The sequence below is a fragment of the Enhydra lutris genome, unplaced genomic scaffold (assembly GCF_002288905.1).
Source record: "Enhydra lutris kenyoni isolate GAN:26980312 unplaced genomic scaffold, ASM228890v2 scaffoldscaffold12, whole genome shotgun sequence".
Lineage (NCBI taxonomy): Eukaryota > Metazoa > Chordata > Mammalia > Carnivora > Mustelidae > Enhydra > Enhydra lutris.
In genome coordinates, this window is record NW_019154096.1 from 39,945,490 (window position 1) to 39,967,962 (window position 22,473).

At 41.7% G+C, this 22,473-nt stretch overlaps 1 protein-coding gene across 1 annotated transcript in view; it reads left to right on the top strand.

The window, feature by feature from the left end:
• Nucleotides 1-22,473, top strand: part of LOC111145192 (WDFY family member 4) — a 293,576-nt gene that overhangs the window by 171,793 nt on the left and 99,310 nt on the right. The window contains exons 40-41 of the mRNA XM_022499912.1: nucleotides 13,707-13,784; nucleotides 21,577-21,783. Coding sequence (XP_022355620.1) covers nucleotides 13,707-13,784; nucleotides 21,577-21,783 — 285 coding nt within the window. The remainder of the gene's footprint in view (nucleotides 1-13,706; nucleotides 13,785-21,576; nucleotides 21,784-22,473) is intronic.

The window sequence follows — 22,473 nt, forward strand, 5'->3', positions numbered from 1 at the left end:
GATAGTACAACATAATCTGAAGGAAATAGATGATGGGCTGGAGACTGCCTCACGATCACTGTGGGTTGGAAGCGATCATGAAGTTGAGAGGGAAGCAGAGCCCTCCAGCATCTGGGGAATGTGGACTCCTGAAACAGACCCAGCTAGTGCCAAGGCTCGACAGTGGGAGTGAGTTTGTATATTGGAGAACAGAGACAGAGAGAAAGGTCCGTATTAATGGAGCAGGGAGCTCAAATGGGAGAGTGGTCCCGGAGAAGAGTGCAGGAACCAGAGGTCAAGTGCCCTTCCAGCTTCTCTGGAGGGTCAGAAAATACATCGGCGTCCATGCCTCCATCTGCATCTACATTTCCATGCCTCTCTCATCTCTAAGCACACATCTCTTCTCCAGACATTCCCTCTTTCGATGTTCTACGCACATTCATCAATTTTCTCTTCTATCCCAGGCCTTTGGTGTAAGCCCAGTGGATACAGACACAGTCCCTGACCTGGGGATCCCGCCTTGTAGGAGGATGAAATAATGACATTGTAATGAGAGGTTAAGGCTCAGGAGGTGCCCAGAGGAGAGGGAACCTCACTTGGGCTTTCTGGAGGAGTTTGAACTAGATAAGGAGGAGGAGGGGGGCGAGGAGGAAGGATGTGAGGGGAGATCGGTAGGGAGGAAGAGACCCCTCCAGGTGCAGAGGGACAGTTGTGACCATCTGCCTTGTGGCTCAGCTGGTAGTCTGGCATTAGCGGAATAGCATATCCAGTTTATCTTTACTTAATTTCATGTATGTATTTATATCCTGATTCACCCCTCAGAGGATTTATGGAACCTTTAGATGAGGATGCATGTAATAAAATAAAGGAATGAGATCAGGAAAAATAATCATGGAAGAAGAAAGCCAATTCCTGGGGAATGAAGATCATAAACACACCATCTATAAAGAGCTCCCGTCCCGCACCTACATGGTGCTCTCGCTTTCTGGCTGCCATTGTGGAGCCAGAGGCAGAATAGTTCATATGTTTATTCCCCGCCCACCAGTTACGCTTCTGCCAAGAGGCGGAAGTGCTTGAGCACAGGGACATAGGGAGAACTAAGCGGTACCCCCTGCCCAGCATCTCCTGGCCACCCCCACTGTGAGTTTTTAAAGATCTGATCTGAACCTCTCATGTCCCTGATCAAAAACAAGCATGTAAAAAATAAACATTTAAAAAAAAACAAAAACAAAAACAAGCATGTACCTCCACCCTGTCTGGGCTAGAGGACGCAGACCCACAACCCCACTGCAAGAAGCCCGACCTCAATGCTTTTCCAAGCCCACCCCTCACCCCCGTCCTGCACTGTCTTCAAGTCAGACCCAATTCCATATTTTGTTACAACGCACTCTATCGTCTCCCATCCATATGTTCTGGCAAATGTGGGCCTGTCTGCCAGGAAGAGCCTCCCCCTTCCATAGGACCAACTGCTTCTCTTGGACTTTAAAACCATGACCCTTCTGAAAGCCTGCGTACCCTCTCCAGCCTGGCTGGGCCCCTGTGTAACCGCAGCTCTATTTGTCCTCACAGTGGCTGCAGCTGTGAGGACCAGCCTAAGGGAGAGGGAAGGGTTGGGGTTGATTTTGTTACCTGCGAGCTACATGCAGGCCCCCCTGCCCCTCAAAGTCCCCCGAGACCTGTGACCACTGAGACAGCAGAGGTGAGCAGGTGTGCACGGCATCCAGGAAGACAGGGATAAGGTTAGCGCTATCCTCAGGGAACTCCGGCTGTGGCCACCCCCATTCTTCTTAAAGACTAAAGAAAGAAGCCTCCCTTTGAACCGCAACTCCCATTTGTTTGTCTGAAATGTTCATTGCCATGTGCAGGCGCTCCTTTGCTAGGCAGCATCTGGAGTGAAGAAGCCATGTGGGTTTACCGGTGCTGCCGTAACAAAGCAGCCCAGCCCGGGGGCTTCAGCAGCAGACATCTCTTTCCTCCCACTCCCCATCCGTCTGAGCATCGTGGGGGCCCTGACACCTGAGCAGGAGGCCAAGAGAAGGGAGGGTGGCTTCCTTGAGAAGTCCCAGCACCTACAGTTCCAGAGCTTTTGTCCTTTGCTACCCTGGAGGGTATTTTTGTTTGTTTAAGTAGTCATGCTCCATGTACTCATGATGATCAAATTTAATAAAAACATCACAGTTGAAAAAAGACAAATTAGAAACCACCGTTCATCTTAGAAATTAATACGTGAGTGAATTTAACACGAGATGAATTGAGCTGTGGCGATCGTGTCCCTCCTCAGCCACTCCGAGCACCGGTTGTTTGTCATTACTGCTGGAAATATGATTTTTATTCTGGTATTGCTTGACACTTATTACAAATCTGGGGCTGTGTCTCCATAGCAGAGAGAAGCACAATTATCTGGGCACTTGGAGAAAAGAGCGTTTCCTGGCTGGAGTCATTCAATAGATACCCTGACCACGTCTTGCTCACTGGACATATGCCCCTTCTTTCTATCAGTCTGCTAACATTTGGTGGGTGCACATGTAGACATTATATGTGACTAACCACAAAAAAGGAAAGTGTTTAATTTCTTTTGTCAGGGAACCCAAACCTGGTCTCCACCAAGGACTTCTATTTAAAGGTAGATGCGTCAGCCTTATACAGAGAAGGCATAACAGAAAAACTTAATTGAATGTTTTACTACCCGGAAAATACTGGGTTTAAAGTGCAAAGGGTGTGAGGACCAGACCTGAAAGTGTTGCCACTGACCCTGAGGTTCTCCTTAATCCTGATCCCATGGAGTGTCTCGCTCCGAGCAGGGAATAAACAGTGACAGAGAATTCGGCTCAGCGGAGTGACAGCAGTCTATGAGTTTCATTTCAGTCTTTCAAACTTTGGTCATTGCCTCTGTTTGCCTGGCCACTGGGGACAGAGATGGACAGTGTCCCCGAGGAGCTTATTCTAATCGGGGGACAGGGCTGGTGGGAGACGAGCCACTGTAATTCAGAGCTCTCTCTGCTCTCACAGGGTTTCTGCTCTGCCCTGGGAGCCCCGAGGAGGTGTTCCAGGAAAGAGCAGAGTATTAATGATGGTTTCATGTTAACTACAAAGTGCACACACAGACTCGGTGACATTGTACTGTTAAATCTCTCATTCTCTCAGCCCCCACCAGTGGAGAAGAGGGGACTGGTGAGTGACAGTGAGAGTGACCAGTGAGAACTGAGATCCTTGGGGATGGGAGTTTCTTCCACATCTTGTTTCACATCTGCCTTGGTAAATGGGAATTTACCTGAGTTTTACTTGAACCCGTCTCTTTTTTCTTTGGCCAGAGAAAGTCAGAGGTTAAAGGAATCTAGATTTGACACTAAACTCAAACAGCATGGTTATTGTTTTTTCTTTATGGAATTATTAATGAATATTTAGAAACTTCAAAAAAATTGTAAAGACTGCTGACAGTAGAATCATGTTATGTAGGAGTAACATTCATGAAATGAAAATCAAGTTGTCAACAATACTCTTAAAATTCCCTTACATTATTCACCAAGAACAATACCATGGTGACTTTTTGAATTCGGCACCAAACTTCTCTATATCCACCAGGCAGATTTTCTACCATTTTGGGGGGATAAGTTACTATTTCTTTGTCAAATGTCTGATGAAGGGGTTGGCTCATGCAATTAGGGGGAGCAAGATTAACCAAAAATTATTTGTCTTTAAACATGAGAATTACACTCAGTACAATGAGTTGTTTATACCCAAGGGAGATGTGGGACTCTGTCCGACTGGGGGAACGGTGACTCATATCTTCCATCTCAGTTTCATGATGGAGTTTAGGTAGAAAACTTGTGAGAATTTCCTTGTATTTTCTAATACGCTTTTTACTTAGGAATACCTTTCATGTACTTTTCATGGTCATTCAGTACTGTTATATACAACTCACCCAGTTTCCCCTGCTGTTAACATCTTAAATTACCATGGTGCCCTTTTCAAAGTGAAGAACTATCATTGATGCATTACTAGTAACTAAACTCCAAACGCTATTTTGAGTTTCACTAGTTTTCCCATGAATCCAGGATCCAGACCTGGGCCCCACATTACACTGAGTTACCATGTCTCTTTAGGCTCCTCTGATTTGTGACAAATTCTCAGACTTTCCCTTGTTTTTCATGACCTTGACAGTTTTGAGGAGTACTGGTCAGATATTTTGTAGAATGTGCCTCAGTTTTGGTTTGCTCAGTATTTTCTCCTAATTAGCTTGGGTCATGGAGCTTTGGAAGGAAGATCACAGAGGAGAAGTGGGCTTCTCGTCACACTGTGTCCGGTCTGGGGCCCATGACACGCATGTAGCATCATCACATGGTCGTGGTGGTGTCTGCCAGGTTGTTCCGCCGCAGAGTTCCTTTTGTCCCCCTCCCATACTTGATTCTTTGGAAGCAAGTCCTTAAGTCCAGCCCACCCTTACGGGTGGCCTCCTGGTGAGAGAAACATCTACATCTATTGTTTGAAATTCTCTGTAAGGAAAGGTTTATCTCTTCTGCCCCATTATTTATTCAATCTTTTATTTGTATCAAGAGGGACTCACGCATATTTATTTTATAATTTGGGCTGTCGTCCATTAAGCCTGTTATGTATCTTGTGCTCAAAATTGCTCCAGCTTTTTGCTGAGAGTATTTCATTGATCTCACACTTGCTTTCACCGGCACTCTCTCGATCTTTTTTTTCACTGATCACAAAAATGAATCCGTATGAATTTTATGGGTTCTAATGCATCCCACTGTAAACATTCTAACATTTTTGAATGTGTATCACTCAGGATAAGTTATGTTGCAGTAACAAACACCTCCACATCTAATTGTCCTAAAATTGCAAGGTCATGTTTCTCCCTTGTGCTACAAGTACTGTGTGAGTTGGCCAGGAGTCTGCTGTACCTTGTCCTCACTCAGAGACACTGGCTCATGGAGCAGAACATTGAGTCTAGAACATCGAATGCTGCTGTGGCAATTAAAAAAGAACTTAGCGAATTGCTCGTGAGCCCTTCAAGCTTCTGCACACTTCTCCCCAGCATCACATAGCTCAAAGGTAGCAGGAAGGGTAATCATGCCATGTACCTACAGGAGGAGAGAACTGGAAATATTTGGCACGCAATACTATTTTCTATTAGGTTTTCTTTTCTATGCAAATTCATATACATTTAATTGTTTTTGTTATTGTTAGCATATGGTTTTCTAACCTCCTTTTAAGAATATGAATATATTGGGGCACCTGGGTGGCTCAGTAGGTTAAGCCTCTGCCTTCGGTTCAGGTCATGATCTCAGGGTCCTGGGATCAAGCCCCACATTAGGCTCTCTGCTCAGAAGGGAGCCTGCTTCCCTTCCTTTCTCTCTGCCTGCCTCTCTGCCTACTTGTGATCTCTCTCTCTCTCTCTGTCAAATAAATAAATCAAATCTTTAAAAAATATGAATATATCAAAAACTCGGTTCCATATCCTTAAATCTTATTTGACACCAGGGCCGCAGTGAGTGATTGTAGCAGTTACATGTAAAGACATCTGGCCAGAGTGGCAAAAGGAAGCTGAAATCCAGCCTTTGTTCCACTATTCAAGTCATCCATCCAGGCCTAGAACAGTGTCTGCCCAAAGGGGACACAAAAGCACCATGTGGGCTAGTGGTGGTCCTTTGGAAGAGCGTTATTTGTGGTGACTGCTTAATATTCTCTCAAAAGGATAAGCCATTCTTCCATGTGTTGATATTTATGGTGTGTCATTTTGTGCTACTATAAATAGGATGGTGGAAAATCTTGTCAGTGAATATTCGTGTACATATCTAATAGTTTCCTTGCAAGAAATTACTAGCAGTAAAAATGGTGAGGTTTCAAAAGAGATGTGCGGCATGTCAGCACGCGGTCAATACAGTCCAGGTGAAAAGTTTAGTCCCACACCCAGCATGTGTGCTGCTTGGCTGGAGAACCCAGACCTCTGACTGTAATCTCAGCCCCAAGTTTCTGAGCAGGGTCTGAGGGGCTGTGTTCAGATATTGGCCTTCCTTGTGTTTGCGAGGCTGCACAGCTGTGATTACAGGGCTAATGATGCTTTAAACAAACAAGTGTAACGACCATCATCAGTGGACAGTGGGAGCTTCCTCAGAGGCCCTGTGGGCAGGAGGGTCACCAGCAGTTGGCCAGCCCCAGGGGTGCCCTGGCAAAGGTGGACCCCACCAAGTTGAGGGCAGCTCACTTACAGGTGAACCTCCAGTAGGATGTGCCCCACTCCCCATTCCAAGATCTGGTCTGGATGCTGTAGCCAAACCCTTCCCTAAGGAGGCACGGGAGAGCAGGGCACAGGCTCTAAACCAGATCTGCATCCCTCTCAAGTCTCCAAACGGCCTTCTGAGGCCCTTCGTTCTACTTCAGAGGTTCTCAAACTCTTTAACACACAGGCAGTTGCTAAGCAAAGGCTATTTAGTTCCAATAAGTGATGCAGAGCTCTGCTCTGAATTTGTCCCTGATCGACGTACCACATCCACCGCTGCCCAGGCAGATGGGCCTCTGCCCTTGAACCGACCCAAATGGTCCACCTCCTGTCTCCACATCCTGAGCACGACAGCTTTCCAGAGCATGAAAGGTCTCAAAGCCCAGTGGGAAAGTAACATTCACCTAGCACTGTGGAGTGGAAATGCAAGCCGGGGAGACACACAGGATGCCAGCATCCAGGGAGTCATCGTCTAGCATCACACTTCCGTGGAGTGTTGTTGGAGTCCCTCATCCTCTCTTGTCCCATTTCCTCTTCTGTAAAATGGGAATAGTCCCAATACAGATTTGTCAGGAGAAAAGCATTAAACATGATAATGCTTATGGAAACTTCTTTGTCAGTGTGCGGTGCTAGATCCTTCCCTTCACCTTGCGGCATGAGGAGCCTCTCCCTTCGCCGCTGTTCAGGTGGACCTCTGCTGGGCTGCCAATCCCATCCTTTCTTGCTTATCTGGTAGAACCTGCACCATCAGGTACTTTTCCTTTGCTTTTCAAGCTTCTCCCACCCACTGCCAAGCTCCCCGCAGCCTGGTAATACACTTGAGTCATGTTCTTTCTCTTTTATCATGTGACTTTGCTCCCACCTCTGTTTCTCTTCTTCATGAGTCAAGTTTCTTCAGTGAGTTGCTTTACACTCCTTGTGTCCACTGTCTTATCTCCACATTTCTAGCTGACTCATTGCTGTCTAATCATTCCTCTGAAATACAGAAGTTACCAGTGACCAGTTTCAGCAGACATATCCCACGGACATTTTCAGGCTTTGTCTCACAGGACTTCTCTGGTGCATTCACTATGGTCACATGGCTGTTGGCTTCATGACATCCCTTTCTTGTTTTCCTTAAACCTCTCTAACCTTTCTCCTCCTGGCCTGAACTTCACTGGTGTTCTCCAGGTCTCGTACCTTGTCTTATTGGTCTCATCTCTGTACTTACTCTCCATGCAGGATCTTATCATCTCTCAGGGTTTGACTAGCATCTGGTTGCTCATGACTCACAAATCCATCAACCTTGGATGTCTCACCTCGGCTTTATTCTAGGGAGGCGCAGCTGTACCTGCGACACTTGACATTCATCATGTCCTCATATCACTTACACTTGCTCTTTCTCTTATTCTTGTGATCGCTCTTAATTTTTCTTCATTTAGTTGATCTAATTTAATTCATTAGGCAAACTGGAAATATTGGTGAAATTCTTACCATCTCATACAGTCACCAATTCCTACCGATTTCATGTTTCGTAAAATTCTTGAATTTGATAATTCCACATCACTCATTCCATTATGTGATGTCTCACTTGTACTGTCATTGTAGTGTCCTAAGGGGGCTCCCTACTACCAGTCTTGCTTTCATTAAATCCATCTATCAAATTCCTGTAAGAGTGAGTTATCAAAAATGCTAATGGACTACATCAGACTTCTATTGAAAACCTCTCTTTTAAGATATAACTAAAGGAACATCTCAACCACAGAGCCTTGTCTGAATGTGACTCGGGACAAGGTCTCCTATTCTGTGTGCATACGAGGTCCTGTGTTCCCATGTCCTGTGTTGACCTCTGGCTCAACATTGGACATGGCAGCTCATAACCATCCATCTCTCCCATTAGACTCCACAAAACCAGATATGGGGTTCACATTTGTACTCCAGTACCTGGAAAATAGTAGGTGAACAATTAATATTTTCTGACCTTAACAATAGAGAGTGAATTTGAAATTAGAAATGAAGTATCTAAGCAAGGATATGAACAATCATGGGCTAAAGCTATTGTAGAGAGGAAATTTATTTAATTTTTTAATGTTTTCAACTGATCTTACCCAGGACCTACACAAAAATCGTCTCTTTGGGTGACCTTTTCAGTTTACAAAGTACTTTCAGCCTATGGTCTTATCCTCTCTTCATGACATCTCTTCAGAATAGTCAAAGGAGGTCACGTGAAACTCATCTTGTAGACGGTAGATCAGATTTCAAACGATAAATGGTTTCCCATGTACTGTGGCTAGTAAGGGCCAAGTACCAAGGTCCTTGGTCTTCTGCTCTTTCTACCTGCCATTCTCTCATTCAGCAACACTGAGAAACATGGGAATCTGGATATCTTTTCATATGCCTAGCTGAAGTCTGCCTGCCTGGAACGCCCTACCCTAGCCCCAGTTAATTCCCTGAGACCATTCACACAAGACCCGTCCCTTTTTGGCAAGATGGCACATGTGCTATTTTGATGGGAGCTACTTTGTGTCCAAGTGTTCCCCAAGAGTTCTCTTCTCCTGCTGCATGTCTCTAAGGCATCATATTAGGAAAAAGTCTGGGCTTTTGCCTTAGATGTAAAATTAGTCAAATTTGTCAGCATGTTATGTCACTTGCGATGCTCATAAGGATTGCTTTACTTATAAATGTGTATAAACACGTGTAACCAGCAGTATTAAAGAAAATTTTGCAAAAAAAAAAAAAAGGAAATAAAAGAAAATATAGGAATCTTCCTATTCCCACTACTCCAAAACTGTAACTGGGGTTTTAAAATTGTATTGTTTTCATATTTTTTGAGTCTTTGCTTATAAACACTTTTTTAATCTTATCAAAATATAACATAACATAGAAAAAGTGTTCAAATCATAAATAAACAGATTTAAGAATTTTGAGAATAAGCAAGTGACCAGTACCCAGATAAGAAAATGCAGCAGTAATGGCAACCCAGAAGCACTCCCAAGCTCCATGTCCCATCCTAGTCACTAGTCCCCTCTTCCCCCAAAGTAGCAACAATTCTGACCTCTAATACCATACATTTATTTTTCACATCGCTACTTTTTTGTAAATGAAATGACACAATATATATACTTTTCTCTGACTTATCTCACTCCAAACTACATTTGTGCAATTTATTCATGTCATTGCATAAAGTAGTAATTCATTCATTTTCATAGTGTTGACACAATAATTCTCAGGACCTGTTTATCCTCTTAAAAATGATTGAGGACTCCAAAAAGCTTTTGATTATGTAGACTGTATCTATTGATATTTACTGCATTAGAAATTAAAACAAAATTTTAAAAGTAATGCCTTTATTAATTCATTTAAATGTAACAGTAATAAACCCATTATATTTAAACATAACACTTTTAATGAATAGCTTTATTTTTCAAAACAAAAAATTGTTAAAAGAGAGTAGTATTGTTTTGTAATTTTGCAGGTCTCTTTAATATCTATTTGACATGGCAAGAAGATATCTGGTTTCCTGGATCTGCTTCTTTACTCAATCAGTTGTACTATTTTTTTTTTTTTTGGTTGAAATATATGAAGAAAATCTAGCCCCTGAAGATATGTAGGAGAGAAGAAGGGAGCATTTTTAATAGTCTTTTCAGAAAATTCTAGACATTCTTTGATACTACACCAAAACTCAACAAGTAGTAGTTTCTTAAAGTTTAGTTGAAACCTTTATCAGTGACATTTTTGTCTTCAATTACATTAAAATCTATTGATCTATTTTACACTTTGAATGGATATTTTTACCTCCTACTTGATTTTGTAACATGCATCTTAGCATTCTTTCAGAATATTGGTTCCCTGAGTTACATAGATCTCCCTAATGTTGACATGCTTCCTTGCACAACATGATTTTTATCATGTTCATGTCACCATTAGTCTTATAAGAAAAACTTTTAGCTGCTGGGAAACTGTTAAGCTCAGAGGCAGATACACGTTTTCTAACATTCTAATATTTAAATTTGAAAGCTCAATTTTATCTTTCACAGCAAATAGTGTCAGATTGCTTTATTTGAGTTGATGGGTTTATTTTGTTTATTTTTAAGAAAATATCTGCCAAACACTCAGGTCTTAATAACTATAATTTTGTTCTTGAGTCATTCTTTCAAATAAAAATGATGTTCTATAATTAAAAAAATAATAATAATAATAAAAGGAAAAAAAATGATGTTCTATGACAAAAGCTGCCAGTTTAGCTCATAACTCTAACAATTGCATAGTGCTTTTTCTTGAAACAACCATCATCTTTTTGGGTATTCAGAAGAAGTGCTTTATGCATACTTCCATTTTCACACAGATTATTTTAAAAAAGTATATTCAAAACTTGAGATTTAATAAAATTAATATTTTCTACTGTTTTATTGGTGACATTCTTATGTGAGGATTTTTTCCTGCTATGATTTCCTAGTGGTGAGGAATATATAAAATGATGATTGTACAGTTGGTGCCAACTCCTTGGTTTAGATTATGACACTAATTCTACTCCTCATTGCTTTTGGGCCATCAGTAGAAATGTGAACATAGTGAAAAAAAGGCAAAGATGTCCCAATGTTTTGAAAGTAGCTTTTACTTCACAGACTCCTGAAAGGGTTACAGGAACCTCCAGGATTTATGGACCACTTTAATAACCATTACTGTAGAATATTCAGTTTATAAATATATCAAACTTGATGTACCCAGTCTGTTACTGATAGACATTTGCATTGTTCCCAGACTATTCAAATACTGAGTAGTACTGACTAGTACTGAATAGGGCCTATTTTAAACACTGCTGTTATGAACATTGTTTTACATGCCTTTAGGAACACATATATATGAATTTCTATTAGCTATATGTCCAAAAATGAAATCTCTGAGTCATTGAGTATGAATATATTCACTTTTTAAGATATTGCCAATGTTCCAAAATGGTTGTGCCAATATAGCAGTGTAAGAGAGTTAATTTGCTCCATATCATAATCAAAATATGATATAATTAGCCTATTTGAATTTCTGAATATTCTCATTGTGTTTTTAATTTATGTTCCCCAAATGACAAATGAGTTGACCACATTCTTGTATGTCTATTGGCTAGTAGGACATCTTTTATTTATTTATTTATTTATTTATTTATTTAAGATTTTATTTATTTGACAGAGAGAGAGAGAGATATCACAAGTAGGCATAGAGGCAGGCAGAGAGAGAGGGGAGGAAGCAGGCTCCCTGCGGAGCAGAGAGCCTGACGTGGGGCTCGATCCCAGGACCCTGAGATCATGACCCGAGCTGAAGGCAGAGGCTTTAACCCACTGAGCCACCCAGGCGCCCCTCTTTTATTTATTTTTATTTTTTTAAAGATTTGTTTTATTTATTTGTCAGAGAGAGAGAGAAAGAGAGAGAGATCATCCAAGCACAGGGAGCAGCAGGCAAAGGGAGAAGCAGACTTCCTGCTGAGAAGATACCCAGTGCAGAACTCGATCCCAAGAGTCTGGGATCATGACCTGAGCCAAAGGCAGATGCTTAACCGACTGAGCCACCCTTGCATCCCTAGGACATCTTTTAAAATTAAATGCCTGTTCAATTTTTTCTTTTTAAAAGTTTCTATTGAGTTTTTTTTTGGTTTTCTTTCCTCATTGATTAATAGTTCTAAAATATATTCTAGACATGAGTATTTTTTTTTAGAATGGTAAAGATAAAGCCCTCAGTGACTTTTTTTAAACTAAACTTTTTATCTTAAAGAATTGTAGATTTATATGCAGTTTTAAGAGATAATGTAGGGGTACCTGGGTGGCTCAGTTGGTTAGGCATCTGACTCTTGATTTTGGCTTAGGTTATGATCTCAGGATTGTGAGGTCAAGCCCAGTGTCAGGATTCACACTGAACTTGGAGTCTGCTTAAGATTCTCTCTCTCTCTCTTTCCCTCTCCTTCTGTCCCTTCCTGGCTTGTGCATGCTCTCTCTCTCTCTCTCAAAAAGGAAGGAAGGAAGGGAAAAAAGAAAGAGAGAAACAGAAAGAGAGGAAGAAAGAAGAGAAAGAAGGAAAGAGAGCAAGAGAGAGAGAGAGATACCATGTACCATTTACCCAGCTCCCCCAGTGGTGCCATCTTGTAAAATTGCAGTAAATATCATAACCAAAAACATCTCAATCACCACAAGAATCCCTCATGGTGCCCTGTGATGGCCATTCCCACTGCCTTTCCCCTTATTCCCATAAACTCTCATAATCACTTGTACGTTTTCCATTTCTATAATTGTGCCATTTCAAAAAACTGTTTAAATGGAACCATACAATATGTGACCTTTTGGGTTTGTCTTTTCACATTCAGCATAATTCTTTGCAAATTCATCCAGGTTGTTGTTGCATGTATCAACAACCAACAGTTTATCCTTTTTATTTATAAGTGGTCCATGGTATGGATGCATTACAATATGTTTAACCATTTGCCTGTTGAAGGACATCTGGGTTGTTTCCAGTTTTTGTCTGTTAATGAAAAAAGTTGCTATAATCATGTATATATGGGTTTTAGTTTTTGTGCGAGTCTAAGTTTTCATTTCACTGGGATACATCCCCAGGGGTCAAACTGCTGGGTCATATGGTAGTTATATAGATTTTTTAAAAATTTATTTTATTTATTTATTTATGTATTTTTTTTTTTTTAGTTTTTTAAAAAAATTTATTTATTTATTTATTTTTTTAAATAAACATATAATGTATTTTTATCCCCAGGGGTACAGGTCTGTGAATCGCTAGGTTTACACACTTCACAGCACTCACCATAGCACATACCCTCCCCAATGTTAGTTATATAGATTTTTAAAAACACTACTGACCTGTTTTCCAGAGTGGCTGTACCATCCCTTCTTACCAGCTGTACATGAGGTTCTAACTTCTCTGTACCTTCACCAGCATTTGGTGTTATTACCTTTTAATTTTAGCAGTTTGGATAGGTGTGTATTAATATCTCACTGTAGTTTTTTTTGTTTGTTTTTGTTTTTAATTTAAATTCAATTGATTAACATGCAGTATATTATTAGTTTTGGAGGTAGGGTGCAGTGATTCATCAGCTTTATGTAAAACTCAGTGATCAGTACATCACTTGCCCTGTTACCCCGTACTCCCACACACCCCCCACTGTAGTTTTAATTTTCATTTTCCTAGTGGAAATGATGTAGAACATATTTTCATATGTCTAGTTGCCATCTGTATATTCTGTAGTGAAATGTCTATTCATGTCTTTGCACATATTATAATGGGATTTCACATATGGTCTGAGATAGCTAGAAGTGGAAGTATGCCATAGACATGCATGTGAGTGTGTGTGTGTGTGTGTGTGTGTGGTATCAACATAGGTGAAGTCTTTATTTATGAGGTTATGATTGATTTGACCAACAAAACTTGTAACTGTTATTTCCCCTGATAATTGGTCAGAGGACACAAGTTCTCATCTCAAATCACAACTGTCATTAAGCTGTCACTTATTTCCTCTCTTTCCCAGGACTTTGTGTCATGTATTGAGAACTACAGAAGAAGAGGACAGGAACTGTATGCATCTTTATACAAAGATCATGTACAGGTAAGAAACAAGCTCTTTTCCCTGCACAGAAGACTGGATGCTCCCTTGATTCTGAAATGAAGAATCAGAAGGGCCTTTGGTTTAAATTCTATTTGGCTAAGTCAACCATAGGTGAGCAACACGTGTGCTGTCAGCAACTGAGGAGAGAGGTAGCATGTTTATCCTCTCATCTACTCATTCATCCACTAGTAAACAGATGTCAAGAGCCCAGAGTGCCTCAGACACTGTGCTGTGAGCTTGGGGCACAATTGTACACAGAGCAGACATGGGCCTGACTCTCTGGTAGCTTCACTCTACCTCTGTGTATTAAATAACAGCACAAATAAATAGATCATTATTACTTATGACAAGCAAGAGACATGGAAAATATAGGTACAATGAGAGATTATGATGTGGGGAGAATTTACCTTGGGCACATCAGAGGCCCCCTCCAAGAAAGTGACCATTGTGTTGAGATCTGAAGGAGAAAGGTGCACGGAAGTATTTTGAGGTTGTGTTTCTGCCTAAGGGAGGACATGTGGGGAGATCCTGGTCAGGAAAGAGCTGGATGTGACCAATTAACTGGAAGAAGTGACTAGGTGACCTGAGCTGGGAACGAACAAGGGTGATGATGAGGCAGGACCAGAGCACACAGAGTCTACTGCCACCTTAGGGCTTTTGTGTTTTATCTGAAATGCAAGGGGTTGCCACTCATCAGAGAAGATTTAGATAATTAAAACACTTCTCTAGGTGTGATTTCTGGACAGTGAGAGTAAAGTGTATTGTCTTTCATTCCAGTGAGATCGCTGGTTGGGTCTCAGGTCTGCCTCTTCCCGGGTGTGGAATCTGAGCCTCGGGGTCCCCATCTTGAAGATGGGATCATACTGCCTAACTGTGAACATTAAAGAACAAGTGTAGAGGATCTAGAAGTGGCTGGCAGGGAATACATGGCCCATGTGTGGTTATGGAATGGGCCAAGAAGTTCATCTTTAGTCAGTGTTGTTCACAAAATGTGGTTAAAAATGGTTGCCAATATCAGGAAAATACAAATCAAAACCACAATGAGATACCACCTCACACCAGTCAGAATGGGCAAAATTAACAAGTCAAGAAATGAGAGACACTGGCGAGGATGTGGAGAAAGGGGAACCCTCCTACACTGTTGGTGGGAATGCAAGCTAGTGCACCCACTCTGGAAAACAGCATGGTGGGCCCTCAAAAAGTTGAAAATAGAGCTACCCTATGACCCAGCAATCACACTACTGGGTATGTACCCTAAAGGTACAAATGTAGTGATCTGAAAGGGCACATGCACCCTAATGTTTATAGCAGCAATGTCCACAGTAGCCAAACTATGGAAAGAACCTAGATTTCCATCAACAGATGAATGGATAAAGATGTGGAATATATATATAATAGAATACTATGCAGCCACCAAAAGAAATGAAATGTTGCCATTTGCAATGACATGGATGGAACTAGAGAGTATTATGCTGAGTGAAATAAGTCAATCAGAGAAAGACAATTATTATATGATCTTCCTGATATGAGGAATCTGAGAGGCAGAATGGGAGGCTTGAGGGGGAGGGAAGGAAAAAAATGAAACAAGATGGGATCGGGAGGGAGACAAACCATAAGAGACTCTTAATCTCAGAAAAGAAACAGGATTTCCAGGACGGGGAGGGGGGGGTAGGGAGAGGGTGGTTGGGTTATGGACATTGGGGAGGGTATGTGCTATAGTGAGTGCTGTGAAGTGTGTAAGCCTGATGATTCGTAGACCTGTACCCCTGGGGCAAATAATACATTATATGTTAATTTAAAAAAAGGAAAAAAATGGTTGTCAATAATAGAGCACAACATATAGTATTAAAACCTTACTAAATATATTATTTTATTTATGATTTCTCTGTCCCAAAGCCTATGTTAGGTATATGAAAGGCAGAGATTATAACACTACTGCTGTGCCTGGAGGGTTCTTAAAAATCAGTAGAGCACCAAGAGTAAATAAATAACCACAAACAGGGTGATGAGGCCAATTCTAGGATGTTCTACTATAAAGAGAAGAGCAGTAGGGTGTAAGGGACCATGGGTTGTGCCTGGGGTGAGGTGAGGAGCCAAGAAAGGGTGGAACAACAGTGCCCAAATGTCAGGGGAACAAAATAGGCTCTGATCAACTTAAGGCAAGTAATTTGGTCTAATTATTTCCATATGAACTCATTTCGGAGCCCACACATGGCCCTGGGACTATGGATTCATGAGCTGTGCACCCTGTACCTCAGAAACATGCAGGTTAACAACACAGCCTCCCTGGCTGTTCTATAAGGGGGGGCAGTTCATCAGACTTCACAAGGGTGGAGGAGAAATCTGGGGGTCTACAGGACATGCTGCTGTCAAAGCGATCAGGAGGCATTCTGATTTCTCTAGCAGCGCTGGTCCTAAACAGACTCTCCATTGGAGAAGGGCCTTATCAGGGACATCTCCCTCACTCCAACATTGCTGACTGCATTGCACAGCAGGATGGGTGCCCTGCTGGCTTATTTGCATGTTACCTGTGCCCCTCAGACAGACCCTTGCCCATCAGTGTCCCACCATTTGTATTTACTGACTTCTCTCAGGACTAGCAATATGGCCAATAAATTCAACTGTTACCAGGGGGAAGATAAGATGAATTGTTTAAGATTGCATTCTTTATTTATGAACATCCTTATCATACTTGTTCCATTTCAAGATGAAGGATTTGTCTAAATGTCCAGATCAGCATCCAGTCAAGAGTGTGAGATCTCTCTTCTCACAGTTGGAAGACCTGGGGTGATTTGCTTATGGCTAGGAGAGATGTGCTGTGTGGCATTTTGTAAGTTTCTCCTGCAATTTGTGAGATTGAAAGTTCATAGGGGAAAGGACAGAACCTCAACAGAGGCTCCGAGTCCAGAAGGAAAGTATCCAGCCTTCTAGAGTGTTAGCCTGGCTCATTTTCAGCAACAGGCCTGCATGGGGTTCAGAGAACTCTGTGTAGAGTTCTACTGCTTGAGGTATTTTTGAGAAAATCAGCATTTTGAGGCTAATCCATAAGGATACCTTCCAAGTGTTTAAATATTTAAGACAGATTGTTTGAACATTTAAAGGAAAGCAGAGGTAATCACCGTCTGCCAGAGATAATGGGATCTCGAGTGTCCACCCTACTTTTTTAAGGGGCAAAACATTTTCCCAGTGCAGACCCCTCTCCACTTCCAGAAAAACCATGTCCGGATTCTATAAAGAGATCAGACTTGTGAAACCTGCCATGTTCTTCAAGGACAGCTTCTCCCAAGTGTACTCAATGAGATCTCCCCAGGAGGGTGGTACTAGTGAGATTCAGGGATTCTGGCCCCATAGGACTTTCAAGAATAGGTGGTATAAGACTTCTCTAACTTGGTATTTTACCCACAACTGAGAGGTCTCTGGAGATGGCAGGAGCCCACAGCATGACAAGGTCATATTACCCAATGCCCTGGAAGTTAAACTAAGCATCATTATATCCCATCATTATATTACCAATAAATCTGGCAATTCTAGTATTCAGTCTCTCCAGTTTCTTGTCATTCCGGAAGTACTGGCAAAAACCATTTCCTGTCCTCTGGCCCTGCCCAAATTCCCCTTTGCCTTTTCCACATTATATTTGTTCTGTTCCTGATGGTCCAGCTGCTTTGGTTCTGCTCTGTTGGATGCCCAGATTGTCCTCTTCTTGTGGGGAGTCCTTACCATAATGTGCAGAAATGCCTCATTATTCTTGTGATGTTTTTAAAACATTCCAGGCTTTTCTGGTTAAAGTTCTTTGCAAGGTGCCTGTCATACCAAAAGTAGACTTTTTTTTTTTTTTTTTTTTTTTTTTTAGGGTATGAGAGGCACTGTTCTTGGGTTCCCTAGGGTCCAAACAACTGTTGCCATTTCTTGCTCAGTTTCTGTATATTCATCAAGTGTTTGTCACAGCTCTCTCTTTTTTAAATTTAAATTCAATTAACCAACATATAGTACATCATTAGATTCAGATGTGGAGTTCAGTAATTCATCAGTTGCATGTAACACCCAGTGTCATTATATCACGTGCCCTCCTTAATGGCCATCTCCCAGTTACCCCATTCTCCCCACTGACCTCCTCTCTAGCACCCCTCAATTTGTTTCCCAGGGTCAAGAGTCTCTTACGGTTTGTCTCCCTCTTTGATTTCTTCCCATTCAGTTTTTCTTTCCTTCTCCTATGATCCTCTGCACTGTTTCTTACATTCCACATATGAGTGGAACTCTGTGATAATTGTCTTTCTCTGATTGACTTATTTCATATAGCAAGATACCCTCCAGTTCCATCCACACTGATGTAAATGGTAAGATCTCATCCTTTTTGATGGATGAGTAATATTCCATTGTAGACACATATGCACACACATATACATACATACATACCGCTTCTTCTTTTTTTTAAGAACAAAAATAATGGTATTTTTAAAATTTAATTTAATTTTTTTCAGTGGTCCATAATTCATTGTTTATGCACCACACCCAATGCTCCACGCGATACGTGCCCTCCTTAATACCCACCACTGGGCTCACCCAACCCCCTCCCTCCTCCCCCTCTGATTTTCCCCAACTCACTTCTCCTCTCCATCTCCCAATGTCCTTCATGTTATTCCTTATGCTCCACAAGTAAGTGAAACCATATGATAATATCACATCTTCTTTATCCATCCATCTGTCGATGGATATCTCTGCTCTTTCCATAGTTTGGCTACTGAAAAAATGCTCAACATCACTTGGCACCAGGGAAATAGAAATCAAAACCAATGAAATACCCCTCACACCAGTCAGAATGGCTAAAATTAACAAGTCAGGAAATGACAGATGTTAGGGAGGATGTGGAGAAGGAGAAACCCTCCTACACTGTTGGTGGGAATGCAAGCTGGTGCAACCACTCTGGAAAATAGTATGGAGGTTCCTCAAGAAGTTAAAAAATAGAGCTACATTATGACCCAGAAATTGCACTACTAGGTATTTACCCCAAAGATACAAATGTAGTGATCCGAAGGGCAAGTACACAACAATGTTCATAAAAACAATGTCAAAACTCTTTCAAATGCAAATATCAGAAACTCAGCTCCATCTGGCTTAGGCAGCAAATGAACTATTATGTCATACTAAAAAATGCACCTTACCTGGTGCAGAAACATGGGCATCACAGAGCACCTTACAGGTGAGAGACCTCAGGGCTCTTGCTCTTCAGTCATCTCATGTCCTCTGTCCTGGGACCACTTGTAGCTTTCTATCATGGATTAAATAATCCCTCATCTCTGAGGGGTCTCACCACTGACACATGTCTGTCTGGCCACAGGTATTCCAGACAACTTATTTGCTCTGTGATGAAGACTTGGGCAGCCGTGAGCCCCCAGGATGCATAGGTAGATCTTTGGGGGTGAAGACACTACTCTTTTTTTTTTTTTCAGATTTTATTTATTTATTTGAGAGAGAGAGAATGAGAGAGAGAGAGAGAGAACGTAAGTGGAGAAAGGTCAGTGGGAGAAGCAGACTCCCTGTCAAGCAGGGAGCCCAAAGAGGGACTTGATCCTGGGACTCCAGGACCATGAGCTGAGTGGAAGGCAGTCACCCAAGCAAATGAGCCACCCAGGTGCCCCAAGAGACTACTCTTAAAAGACTAATTTTAAAGCCAGGGTAGACAACCCATAATTTGGGATTGTTCATCCTCTATGAAGCTCTATATGTTATTCCAAACCCATCAGCAATCTCCAGAGAACTTAGATATTTTCCCTAAATGGGTATTCATTTCATATAATCTAATCCCTGTAAAAGGCTTTGGACAGGCATTATTTTTCCGGAGTTCCTTATTAACCAATTGGAGTATTATATAAAATGCTCTAACTCTTTTGGATATGAATTTAAGAACTGTGGAGAAACAAAATAATCTTGCTTTGAAATAGGATTTGCTTTATTCACAGTAATAATACTGTTTATGCCAAGCAAGTCACCACATAAAACTCTTGAAAATATTGTCTCATTTAATCCTTACATAAACCCATGGTTTTATTATTATTGTAATATTATTAACCACATTTGATGAGGAAGCTGAAGTCCCTTTACACTAGACTACTAGGAAGTAGCAGAAACATCATGACAACTCGGGTTCATCTGATGCCAAAGACCATAGACTAAGCACTGTGTTGTCTGTTATATTTTTTTTTAAAACTTTATTTATTTATTTATTTAAGAGAGAGAGAGAGAGAGAGAGAGAGAGCGCAGAGGGAGGAGCAGAGGGAAAGGGAGATGCATGTGGGGCTTGATCCCAGGACCCCAAGATCACAATGAGCTGATCGCAGGCAGCTGCTTGACTGACTGAGCCACCCAGATGCCCTGTTACATTTTCATGGGAATTTTCTAGTTCCAAGAATGATTTACCTGTTCCATATGGCCTGGATTTACAGGGCCTAACTCTAAGTCTGCCATGTCAGTCTTTGAAGTAATAGCATCAGAAATCATGAGTTAATAAAACGATGTCAGACCCTCAGGAAAGGCACTAGTGGGCAGGCTTAAGCGGAGGCTTTAGAATCAGAAGGACTGGGTTTGCATCTCCGCTCCATCACCCAGTGGTCTTTGGAGAAATCACTACTCCTCTCCCAGACTTGATTTATTTATGAATATAAATATTTATGAATATAATAGAAATTCTTTGCAAGTTTCAAGTTTTACTTATGGTGCTACTGGGTAGAGGAAATGAGATAGAGCAGGTGAGGGGCTCAGCCCTAATGCACGATAATGATTTTTTTTCTCTTTATGTTAAGTTTATGAGATCTGTGCTTCTTGTCATTAAGACTTTCACCTTCCAGTTTTCTGAAAACTTCAAATCAAAATTTAGGGCAAATACCATCAAGTATTTGAATAATTGCCAAAGTTCACCCTGCAGACAAAGCTGATTCTACTGTTGAAACTGACAGGCATCAAAGTTCCCTTGGCAGGTGGCGATGGCAACTTCAGTGTGGCGTACAAAGGCAGTTCAGGGATGTACTTTATAGAAGGTTCGAGTTATACTGTAGCAGAAGGTGTGACAGCCAGATTTCAAGTATGCAAACAATGAAGATTTCATAGGTAAGGGATAACTTTCAGTAATATCAAAGGTTTTAGCTTCTATGAACATTCTAGAAGGCGATATTCTAGAACCCTGTGGTATCAGGATTTGAAAGACCCTTAGACAATATCCAGGCCAAGCCTCTCATTTATCCGTTGGAGAATCTAGAGGTCCAGAGACAGGAGTGACTTGTTCAAATCTTCCGATTGTTGGCAGATATGCTGATCCCCCACATGTCCAGTCCAGACACTGACAGGAGTATCCTCAGCATCATGTTTGAAGGGCAGGGTCTGTGGTAAAACACCCTGTCCATTTTGAAGAGTAGGGACTGTGATGAGATTCTGCGTTCCACTTACAAGATAGCTGTCCAGCGTACTCTGATGAATAGTGTCAGGACCTTTGGGACCAGTTGTGTCCTGCACAGCACCCAGCAGTCATGTTCCTGTGAAGGCCAAAGGTCAGATGGTTTTCTCCTCCTCTTCCAGCCTGGATTAAATGGTTTCCAAGCTGAGAAACTGATCTCTTCTCCCAGACTGGTCCTAGCTCTGGAGTACATTACACACCCTGAAGGTGTGCAGAGCTTCCTATAAGGGTGTCTTTTTTTTTTTTTTCTGAACAATTCAGAGGCCTTGAAATGTTCACCCCCAGAAGTTTGGGGCCAAGCCCATGAGAAAATTTGTCCAGGAATGACCCTGCATTTCTGCTTCCCAGAGGCAGAGATGTGACAACATCAAGGCAGCCAACACCTGGGCCAGGATTCAGGAGCAGCTTTTTGGGGAGCTGGGCTTGTGGGGCCAAACAGCAGAAGCCACACTTTGCTCCAGATGGGAACTGGACTGGAGAGAAGGACCGGCTCGCATGAGGAAACGCATCAGACGCTTGTCTCCGCTGGACACCCTGAGTCCAGAAAGGCTCAAGGTAAGTGTTGGACACAGCAAAACAATGATGCTTCCAGGCAGGAAAGATGTAGAGAAGTGTCTTCTTTGCTTTTCTTTCTCATGCTCTTTTCATCAGGGGTGCTTTGGGAATGCTTTAGCATGGGTAGGCAGGAGAGATCATGTGCACAGGAAATGTAGGAGTGCTGTAATTTATTCTTGATGCCATTTAACAGAAGAAAAGAAACTCTTTCTCCCTGGTGCATAGAAAGAATGCTCTAACTACGGCCTAAGTAAGTAAGTAAATGAGCCAGTGAATGAATGCTGGAGTAGTTCATACTGACACCACTAACCTAGTAACCACACTGACATCCACAAATATTGCATCCGATGCACTCATCTGGACATCAGTGTTTGCAAAGAGCCAAGTGATGGCCATTGTCTGTTTACACCAATTATTTGCTGTGGAACAGTCATAACTAGTGCTGTTATGGGCATTATTGCATAATCAAGTCTCTTTAACAAGTTTTACAATGGAAATAATCTTGAACTCAGCTGTTTCTGCAAGCTTGAGCCCATGACCCATGTAACCCAAACAATATTGCGGCCATATCGGATTCCCAACCAACGGAATCTAGGTGGGCCCTGGGAGTTTGCTGCGATGAAGTTTGAACTCTGTGTTGTCAAACTGACAGTGTTGCATTTTCAAGAATGTGGAACCAGTTGGATTAGG